The 11,586-nt window shown below is 42.2% G+C and overlaps 1 protein-coding gene across 14 annotated transcripts in view; it reads right to left on the reverse strand.

Annotated features, from left to right (window-relative positions):
- The window catches only part of LOC139056308 (uncharacterized), a 52,396-nt gene extending 41,109 nt beyond the window's left edge, over window positions 1-11,287 (reverse strand). The window contains exons 1-5 of one of the 14 annotated variants that reach the window (XR_011512266.1): window positions 11,024-11,282; window positions 6,968-7,014; window positions 4,886-5,008; window positions 4,479-4,572; window positions 2,697-2,948 (exon numbers count right to left, since the gene is read on the reverse strand). Coding sequence is in view for 8 of the 14 variants with exons in the window: in XM_070534459.1 (XP_070390560.1) it covers window positions 2,661-2,948; window positions 4,886-4,927 (330 nt within the window). In the remaining 6 variants the exon portion in view is untranslated. The other 13 variants (XR_011512267.1, XR_011512271.1, XR_011512268.1 and 10 more) reach the window with 13 other exon arrangements.
- Between the last annotated feature and the right edge of the window lie 299 nt (window positions 11,288-11,586).

An 11,586-nucleotide genomic window follows, 5' to 3' on the forward strand; every position in this document is an offset into this window, starting at 1 on the left:
CAATGGCAATTAGTTTAGTAATAAGATCTGGATGAGGAATAACATCAAAGGCCTTTGAAATATCTAAGAAAATGGCATCTATTTGGCTTCTGTTATTTATTGATGTAGCTACATCATGGGTTAACTCAGCTGAGTAATAGTACTTAGACTTGAACAGAATCCATGTTGCCGGCTGTATTGTAGGTTATTATTCTCCAAGTGCAATATTATGGCCTTATAAATAATATGTTCAAACAATTTACTGGATGTACATGTTAATGAAACAGGTCTATAGTTACGTCGAGTTTAGAGCCAGATTTGTGCACAGGTATTACTTTGGCCCTTCGCCAGTCATCAGGTATCACTGAAGTTTCCAAAGATCGCCTGTAAATTACGTGTAAGTATTTTGACGTCCAAACTGCATGTTTTTGCAAAAAAGCATTTGATATAAGATCAGAGCCACAGGGATTCTTTACATCCAGTTTTTGTAAGAGTAAAAAAATTCCTTGTAGGTCAATATCTATTTCAGGCATTGGATTCTCGAACTGATACTGTGGAGAGGGACCGTTAAAGGTAGTTCTGTTAAATACAGATTGAAAAAATTCATTAAATTTGCTTGCTATGACGTCAGGCTGAACAACTGTCTCGTTCGAAACAGTAATCTGCGATACGGTGTGCCGCTCCCTCGATAGGTAGCGCCAGAATTTTTGTGGTTTATTCGTCAGGTAAGAAGGCAGAGTAACAGTGAAAAAACGCTCCTTGGCCATATGGATCTTATATTGTAGTAAGCGTATGAGATCTTGAAGGTCACGTGTGGTTTTCTTTCTGCGCTTCCTCTTAATTTTTCGTTTTAAATATATTACTTCGCGCGATACCCAAGGATGTTCTCTGTTCACTCGTTTCTTTCTGGAGGGAATGTAGTTTTCTTCACAAAAGTGCACAATACGCTTAAAACATAACCATAATTAATTTACGTCATGAAGTAATGAAAACTGCAGAAAGGAGGCGTTTAAATATTCTGAGATAGCATTGTCATCCGCTCTTGAGTAATCCCTGATAACAGCAATCGATGGCTTAACGCGTTCACGGTTTCCTAAAATTGGACAGGAGAATACAATCATTTTATGGTCCGAAATGCTATTTTCAACGTTTAATGTGTTATTTTGAAATAGACTGCTTACGAACATCAGATTAAGCACAGAACATGACGGACCAGCTATTCTAGTCGGTTCGGAAACTAGCTGGTCTAGAGAAAAGGTAAATGACATGAACAACAGAGATTCAGCACTTTTTGCGTCACAGCTGTTGTGCAAAAGATTAGACCAGTTGATTCCTGGTAAATTGAAATCACCTGTGATGATAATATTGGAACGTGAATTAGTGTGTTGTGCAATGTAATTGTGCATAACGTCTAGGTATACAGGGGGCGCATTCGGAGGTCGATATAGGCCACCCAGAAATATGCTTTTTCCATTAAATGTAAGTTTACACCATACGCTTTCATGGTCAGGTATGCTGTTTAAAACTGTGAATTTTATGTTAGATTTAATTGCGACAGCAACACCTCCCCCCCGCGATTCTCTGTCTTTCCGTATGAGCCGATAAGGCGGAAACACTTCGGAATCCTGGACGCTTTCGTGAAGCCAGGTTTCCGTGATGACTATAACGTGTGGGTGATGGGCTGCAACTATGCTTTCAGGTAGGCTGAAGTTATTGACTACGCTGCGCGCATTCAGTGATAACACTCTGATACATTTCGTACATTGTTGTCACGTGCAATCGCGAGCTGCTGAGCCAGCATGTGCAGAAGTTATCGGTTTAGATAGTTCAATTCTTCTGTCCTCACACTCATTCCATATGAAGGTTTTGCCATTTATTTTTAGTTTATCAAATGCCAGAGATACCTTTGCCCCTTTCGCCTTGTCACTTACTGCAGAACGCCATAATTTAGCAAGTGTGTCGCATACTTTCTTTGAGAAATCTTCGGATATTGAAATCTGGGTGTTTTTCAGCTTGAAGCAGCTTGATAATATTTTGTTTTTCTCAGCGAAGTTGAATAGCCTGATAATAACAGGGCGTGTCCTTTGGCTTTGCTTTGTACCAATTTTGTGAAGTCGTTCTATTGAGTTAACTTCTATTCCTAGGATCTTCCTAAATATACCGTCTCGCACTTCTTCTTCAAGTGTTTTAACATCTTCAGCAGAGCTCTCTCTTAATCCATAAATTACTAGGTTATTCCGCCTACTTCTATTTTCTAGATCATCGACCTTCGATGCCAGAAATTCTACTTGCGTCATGGTAGATTTACAAGATTCCTCGCAGTGTACTATCTTGTCTTCGCATTCTTTCCATAATCCCCTTTCATTCTCAATAACTGTCATTCTTTCTTGCAAATCTGCAACTATTGTCTCCACGTGCTTGATATTTGAAGACAGTTGTTTCAGTGTTTTGTTCGTTTCCTTTTGTTCTCTTAGAATGCGTTTCATTAGTTCCCGCTGCGAACATTCATCTGAATCAGAGCCAGGACCTGGATTTTGTTCAACGTCTCCGAATGTTAGTAACATTAAGCAGACAACATTAAAACAATCTTGCAAAATAGCAACACAGCATTGTGGACTTGGGAGCACCATTAACGTTACGTCATTGTCTCTAGTTGAAGAGACTAAATGCTGGTCACTAACCTGCGCGATCAGAAAAAAATCGATCAGCATCCGTACTCGTTCAGTGCTTCCAAGTCCACTGAAGGTAACGTCGAAAAGGCTGCTGCTTTTATCCGGGTGCCATGGTGTCTCTGTCGACGTCACCGTGCTGGTCAGGTGGTCCCAGTGCAGTGCACGTGGTACAGCTTCCTGCGACTTGTTTCGTCCGATGAAGCCAGCAGGGCAGACAGCCAGAGGTAGCAGTAGATAGGCCTGATGCAGCGCATGCTCAGACCCTGCGTCGACGAATCCAGTCCTCGACAGCACGATCTGTGCGATCAGAAAAAATTTGATCAGCATCCGCGCTCGTTTGGTGCTTCCAAGTCCACTATGATATATGCAACTGAGCCTGTGTTAAATAATAATATGCAAGATAACAGATTATAATTGTATACTGGGAGTCATTTGACACAACTGTATTACAACTAGTTTCCATGTAATAACATGAAAATTTCTATATGTATTTGCGCTTAAAAACTCTTATATCCACACTTTATCCGTAATTGTATTGCTACACCAGCTGCTTCCGTGCCTGTCTGGGAGACCGGAACTTTGTCAAGCCGAAGAGAATTCGGCTTTTTTTCCGGCTCTCCCTTTTTCACCTTGTATCCAGTGGTGAAAATAAAAATTATGATGATGATGACGATGTAGCAGAATATGTTCACAGAAGTGAAATGCCACTGTACTGAATTTTGTTAAACTGAAAGGCATTTGCATTGGGTTGAATGGCGTTTCGATGGGGGATATAAAAAAGTTCGTACAGCTGAATAATTTGTTCAAGTGACGTTCAAGTGGTAGTTTACTGTATATTGGTTTTCTTGGATAAAAAATTTAGTTGGAAACAGTGCCTTGTATGTCCTCATTTTTTCTTAAACATTGCTCGATGAACAAGAGGTGCAAAAAGACACCTTTCTATTTTGTCTCTTCTGACCTAACTGGCATTTGGCAAATACCTCTTGCGTGCGGGAGAAAGTAAGGAGGGGGAGGGGGGGGGGTTATATTGGAAAAAGTTTGGCAGTGTTTGGCTCCTCCTGGGGTGGTGTTAGAGGTGTGTATGAACCACTGCTTAGATAAATCGAACTCAGTACCTTTTTCTCAGTACAAGCATTCGTGAATGTTAACTTGTTATTCCAGTAGTTTAAAAATGCCTGCATAGGCCCTATATCACAATATGTCCCAAGCCTCCTATTTTTTTTTTATTTAAAAGGACTTGAAAGAATTCGAACTTCACTGTTAATGAAAAGAATGTTACAACTTTCAATAGCAAGGGATTGCTGTTATCAAGACTCCACAAAATGATGCAAAAAGAGCTGTTCTGCCATGAACAATTTTCAATATTGTAATTCTGAGAAGCGGTTATTAAGTTTTGAGGAGAAAGTTTGTTGAATGTATGTTCCAGCTTGTAAACCGCGCACAAACTATTTGAGGGCGGTAAGATTTTTTATTGTTTAATATCAAGAGTTGACGAACAGCCACAGTTCAGCAATGTCGTGTTTTCTCATTTTGAAGAGCAAAAATTATTTCAACATATCTGAGCTATCAACCCTACAATAGTCATGACATTAGCCATTAATCAAGTGGGGGACCAAGATTACAATTTTTATCCTGTGGACATTTAGTTGGTCTAATAGGGCGATGGTTCATCTCAATATCCCCGCTCACCAGAGGGCTACAGGATTGGGACACCACCTGGGCATATGTAGGAATAAAATTAAGGCACCGACTATGTGGGCAATGAAGCTATGAAGCAATGAAGGGATGGTCAGAACATATGCAGTAAGCATTATCATGGTACCACACCTATTGGTGCTGCTGCTGCCTTGCCCGCTGAAGAGGGGCAATCCAATGGTGATTTTTGAAGACAGTGCCATTGACATCATGATGATTGAAAAGTCTGAAATGGTATCATTGTGTACATTATTCACATAGCCCAGTGGGTCACTGGACAAACTATGACTGTTTCCCAAACAGAAGATAAATCAGTCCATGCTTGCATGGAGGAAAAATTGCACAAGCTTAGCAAGAGTCAATGACACGAATGCAGGAAAGTGAAACACTGTGGCAACAACAAGGCAAAGAAAAAGAACTGCCACGAAGCACAGAGATCTAAGCATCGTGCCAGTGCTGCTAGAGGATTGCTCACTCAATATGAAAGTTCAGTTCCAATCATGCATACTACCTCTTGGTTTAGCTTAAGGATTGCTTACCTCAACAAAATAATGCCTCTTGTCACTCTCAGTTGTCCCCATGAGTTTAAAGCAGTCTTTCACAACCTAGGCTGAGAACACTCCCAAGAAATGTTGTATCCTGTACACAAGCCATGCAAGTTCCTGTAATATTTGAAGGATCCACATCTCACAGTATAACACAAGGTTGTGAAGAAGACAAAGGCATATTGAAATGAGCATGACAGCTCAATGCCTACTGGCAAAGGCTTTGCAAAATTTTTACAGCAATAATGCATTGTGGTGCCTCAGAACCACTGGGATTAGCAAGATTCCACTGTAACTGGAATGAGAAAATACTGCGTTCTAATTGACTTACAGTGCGGTGTTAAGCACGACAGCAGCACTGCATTAAAGCATCAATGTTCTAATCGATTTTCCTCAAACATGTTATGGTACGACTTTTAGTGACTAAGCAGCATTTGTACAAAGGCACCAAGCTGGTTTGCTTCAAGAAGTGTCTTCTGATCTATACTTTCAGCAAAAATGTTGCACTTATTGCTGGTTCTTTGGCATGCAAGTCTTAAAAAAAATGGGATTAGCATGCATCTTACTCAGTAACAGAAACTTAGCAAGTGGACCTACTTGGCTTGGACCTTCAGGGTTACAGATACATGGGCATTGACATGTACAGTCAAAGACATAAGAAAGTGCCTGGGACCTCCAAAATCGTTCGTAATACTGGTTACTTCGTTGTAAAGATTGTACACCACACCGCCGCTAACAATTGAGCAGGCTGGACATGTTAAAGAAGAGAGAACCCTTATTCTATGAATTAAGGGGCACTTAGTGAAATATGTCACTAGTATTTTTGTTTATAGTTTGTGTGGCTGAATGTGCGACTAACATGTCACTAACCTTGCTCAAGTTTAATGTTATTGACGCATGCGCAGCAGGAGTTGAACGACAATGACTCGCCTTGCCTTTCTTCTTTTACTCTCTTTATGCCCATTGCGAATTGTATATATTTGTGCACACTTCAATAAAGGTGTTGTCGGCAGTCAGCGCTCGTTCTGTGTCCTTCCTTGTCCGTGTATTTTGGTGCTGTTTTAAATATGAAACATCTTCAGTGGCTTTCTTGATGACCGACGCCGGAGTTCTACGGCAGACATCCGTTATCCTTGCCTTGAACTAATCTGACTCTATCTCAATTACGTAAGCAAGATCATTCACATAAATAACCCCAAAGAAAGAAATCGAGTGGAGAGAGGTCACATGACCTAGCGGGCCAATTCACAGGCCTGTGCCTTCCAATCTATTGCGCATTGAAAGTCGCATCCAACCAGTTTCGTGCTTGGCTGCTGCTGTGTGCGGGTGCCCTATCTTGCTGATACCACAGAAGCGGAAGAGGTGACAGCGGGACTTCACAGAGAAACTCATCTATCACTCCTTCAAGGATTTTGTTGATGTAACACTGTCCAGTGAGTATGTGATCAAAGAAGATGGGACCGATTATAGCACCAGCATAAATTCTGAATCACAATTTGGGCAACTACTGGTACTGGTGCCTATTGCACTTCACACAGCGTGCATTGGAGTCCCTCCACTAGTGCGCATTATGCAAATGTACCTAGGCGTTTCGGCGAAAATTGGCTTCATCTGTGCACATGATGTTGCTCAAAAGGTATGATGACTCATGGGCTTTTGCGAGAAATTTAAACGATTCTACGGGTCCCTATCTTCCAAGCATTGTTGCTGGTTAAGGTGGGACGGGTGAAAGACTGTCATTTAGAATTCTCCAAACTGACTTGGAAATTGGTACCTGGGCGGCCACGTTCCGCATGCTAGCATGAGGATTTGAGGCCATAAATGCTAGAACATCCCTGCGTAGGCTAGGACTCAAACGTGGAGTCTTCAGCCGGTTTGTTGAAGCTGCCGGTTTGTCTCAGGTTTTCACAACTTCTGATGATAGTCGATGCATTTGGTCTACCGCCACACTTCCATTAGTGATATACATATTTGCAGTCTTCCTCTTGTTGCCATTTGCAGATGCCAAGGCGAGGATCATGCTTACTGGGTGCTCATTAGAGAAACACATGGCAAATGGGATGGAACAAAACGTACCTTTAAATCTTTGCACTGACGTCAATTCACTTTTGTGGTGACAGGTTCTGCAGCAAAAAAAAAAAAAAAAAAATCCGTGCACTTTATCTACGCTAAAACAACAGCTATCACAACTTTTTTCCAGGTAACACCAAACGAGACGTGTTACTTCAGCAGGGATGCGGCAGATGAGGCATTAGGTCGATCACAATATTTTTCTTTATTTCCTTTATTTCATCCTGGATTACTCAGAGGGAGCATGTTCGAGGGCGCTGCTTTATGATGCGAGTGGGAGCACAGTCATGTGGTATTCTCCATATTTCACAGGGTTTATTTATCTATCATAAAAAATTAGTATGCAATTAGTACGTCGCTGAAAATATCGCAGTTAGATGTCCCTTGGCTGTGCCTTTAGATGCCTCATTTATAATTTGATAATTAGGATAGTACATGTCGACTTAGATAATTAATTAAATGATCAAATTAAATCTGTCACGAAAAAATTACTAGCAGCTACTGCAATGTACTGTAAACAATATTCGCTAGGTTTTCTTCGAGTAAAGCATTGCTCTCTTTTTAAATCTTGGTGCATTATAATTAATTGGGACACTCTATATATTTACGTTTACATGTAAGTGATGATGTTACCATCCGTAATAAATGTTGTAAGTTATTAGAAATGTTCTTTTTTTCATGAGTCGTTGACATTACTTACTGTAAAAAGAAGCAACACCGAGACACACAACATTCACGTGCATTTCATACGCCGTTGATAAAAGAGTTTGCTGACGGAGTCAGTGAAGTTCATAGGTTTCATTCATGATCAAAAAAGCACGCAAAACAATTTGAAGCGTCGTGAGCATACAACAACATATTCATTCTCTAGACATAGGCTATCCGTACCGTTATAAATAATTCTTGATTGGCTGCCTCCATCTCTTTCAAAAATATTATAAACTTTGTCCTGTGTGTATATTTAAATATATTGCATATGTGCATGGTGTTTACAGTGGAAATTTAAAATAATGTTGAAGTGAGAAAGTATGGATAAGGCAGCCACCGCGAGTGCTTCTGATGGCCGTGTCCCCCTATTGTCAGGATTTGAAGAAATAAAGTGACCCGCCGTGGTTGCTTTGTGGCTATGGTGTTAAGCTCAAGATCGCGAGATCTCGAGCTTAACAGCCATGTTATCTCGTGTTAAGCTCGAGATAATATGGCTGCTAAGCTCGATATCGCCACATCTAATCCCGGCCACGACGGCCGCATTTCGATGGGGGCGAAATGTGAAAACACCAATGTACTTACATTTATGTACATGTTAAAGAGCCCCCCGTGGTCCAAGTTTCCGGAGTCCCCCACTATGCGGTGCCTCACAATGAGATCGTGGTTTCGGCAAATAAAACCGCATAATTTAACATTCTTTTTTGCAGAAATAATCGAAAATATTAATTAAAAGCCGTTCAAGTCTGCGCCAACAAGGATGCAGTAAGCTATTAGCCTCAGCAAAATTTCAAGGGAAAAAGTCGAGGAAAGTGAAAAGAAACCTCAAATGATGTGGGTGACAAAGCACTGGTATTGGCACTTTAGGTGTGTGTGTGGGGGGGAAGGGGGAGGGAGGCTTCGGCTTCGCCTAGGGTGGGGGGCTCAGCCCCCCCCCTCCCCCGGGAAATCTCCGGAGGGGGCTCGGGCCCCAGAGCCCCCCACATAGTCTCCGCCTATGCTGCTATGTTAATATGTATGGTATTATATGTGCATTTCTCAAGTGAATAAATTAAACAAAGTACAAGTAGTTCATTTTCAGGGGAAGCAACACTGAAGCAATCAATTTTGCGTCCTTCCATTTTAAGGTGAAAGCCTTAGATGCCTATGCTTCAAGGTCTCATTGTGAGGTACAGAAAATATCATGTGACCCAAGGAAGGCCGGAAGCGAACGAAAACATGTCCAGCCATGTATAAGACATGATTAATGATTATCGAAGTTATCACTATGTGGTACCTGTTTCCAAGTTCCTGTGATGATGTCAAAGGTTATTTCAGATGCACTGCTTCATCACTATCATTATGTACAGTTCTTTCATATGTGAATGCATTGCTTGTAGAAGACAGGTAGGTAGAACCATAACGCAGAATGGACCATTTGTTAAAGAATTGGTTTTCTTCAAATGACGATCCATCTAGTATAAGATTTTTATAATGAGTGGGACATTGCACCAAACTGGTAGCCCATGACGGTGAGGTGCTCATTGTTACCAACCTTCTAGTGAAAAAAATATACTTTCAAAGAACTACCAAGAAAAGAAATGTATAGATATTGTTTTATGATGGCCCTTGAGAGTGCGCTTTATGCTTGAGAGGGTGAATGTTGCAAGTTTACAGAGATGCTGAGTGCATAATTGAATCATAGCGTCCGTAATTATGTATGTTGATGCTAGTTTTTCATGACAGATATACAATGGAGCAAAAGTGCTTAATAGCTAGTGCTGTGGGTAGCTGAACAGTGAGAGAGAGAGAGAAGGGAAGACGGAAAGGCAGGGAGGTTAACCAGACTGAGTCCAGTTTGCTACCCTACATGTGGGGAGGGGAATGGGGAGTGAAAGAGAGAGAACTTAGGTGTAGGATGTCTATAGTCGGGCACTCAAGTCTGTTCAGCGCTTTTTCACTGAACAGTGAAATGCACATTATTGCAAGGACCTGAACTTTAATCAAAGTGGTGACAATAGTGGTCAAAGTTTTCTTATTATTTGTACCAATGCAATGTGAAGTTGGGGATCACGATCCTGGCAACGAAAAATGAAAATTAATATGACAGCGGCCATTGTCAGCTTAAAGAACTGGGTGGACAGACAGACATGGGAAACCAGCACTTAAGTGGTGTCGGAGCAAAGCTGGAACTTATGGCTGAGCCAAATAACTTATAAGGGCTGTGGCGCACACGATAGCTGCGCGCGGGTATGATATACTAGAAATTATCAAGCAGTATCTGCCACATGGTGTTAGCACATGCTGCCTGCACTGATAGATCTCCCACCGAGCTCCTACATCTATACGAATACACAGCTACAAAATACATGCCGAGATGCAGGATCCGTCCAGTAAAGAGAACAAATTCACCAGTCGCTTAATATGACATTGACCGACACCTACAGAAGTCGCTTAATCATTTAAATAATTAGGTGAGAATGACTTGGTTCGACAGGCAAGGTTCTGACTGGTGTTGTATAAGTATAAGTCGCAGGTCGCTTTTTAAGTCGCGACGATAGATTGGATTTTTTACAAGCACTGCTCCAGGAGGGCACATGCAACCGGAGGCCTCAGGAGAGGACCTGAGGTTATAATAAAGCAGGCGGTGCAGGATCCCCAGGGCACCCAAGGGGTAGTGGGGAGATCAAAGCTGGAAGCAGGATAGTCCGTAGATTGGAGTGGCGGAGGCCTAAGCGTGCTGGACTTAAAATAAATATTATTACGTCCAGCCGCCAACTTGTGACGCCAAGACTTCTGCAACAGCAGTCAGAAGTTTGCCGTTTGACATACTAAGGCAGCAGCGGAAGCGGACGAAGACACAGAAACGTGAAAAAAAGGACCCCACGCTACAAGTTAGTAGTATTTTAAAGTTTAAATTATGGCAATTGAATAACGCGCAACTGAGCCCTCTCGAAGCGTTCGACGCATGGAAAAATTCGCGAGGACGGTAAGATACCAGTGTGACAGAGGCACAAGCAAGGAACGAAAACGCGCACACAGGGCAAACTGTAAAGATGCTATATATTTTGCTATATATGTAATATATGCTATATCTATCAAGTGACTAGTGCCATGCTCTAATCTTCAAAGGTCGCAATGCTTTCGCAATGAAATTGTTGACAGTGTGCGCTGTGTGTGTATCTTGTGTTCTGGCTCACCGCTGATCGCGATCACGCCCGATCCTGATCGAATTTCGCGGTCGTGATTGCCTCCTTTGGACAAAATGAGCGAGAGACCCAATCACAGTCGAGAATTTCGATCCGGATCGGTGCCGATCGCGATCAGAAGTATACGTGTGACACTGGTAGTGACAGGGCAACGCCATATCATACTCGCCTTCACGGGAGACCACTGACCAAACGACAACAATCGTTCGCGCCAGTGCACTGTGCCAGCAACACCCAAGGAGACGCACGAGGAAAACTTGTACACGACGCACGGATCGCCAGCCGACACATGGCAAAATGCCTCCACGCCAAGGCACGCCTAGGGACAGAACGAGCAAAGAAACTGCTCCGCCGTGGTACCTAGGTAAAGGGAGAAATTTAAGGCGCAAACGCCCCCAGATTTTCTCTCTCGCACCCGCTGAAACGACTGGCCAATCCCGTGAACTGGCGATTCCGCAAATGACCGTCTCGTGCATCTGGGGGCTGTGACGTCTTTGATTTCGATGGCATCTTCCAGGGCCTACTAATTATATATTGTGGTACAGATTCACTACATTGTGTTCTAAAGGAACCATATATTAAACATGGCAAGTTTCGGGGACCTTTATTCAGCCAACGTGGCACAAAAAATGCGAAAACGTACTTTGGAACCCCTGATATGTCACGCTGATGTACCGGCGCTGGGGTTTTGGCGCGAAATTCAAGTACTGATACTTGGACCTTCATTTTCTC

Source organism: Dermacentor albipictus, chromosome 2, assembly GCF_038994185.2.
Source record: "Dermacentor albipictus isolate Rhodes 1998 colony chromosome 2, USDA_Dalb.pri_finalv2, whole genome shotgun sequence".
In the NCBI taxonomy this organism is placed as follows: domain Eukaryota; kingdom Metazoa; phylum Arthropoda; class Arachnida; order Ixodida; family Ixodidae; genus Dermacentor; species Dermacentor albipictus.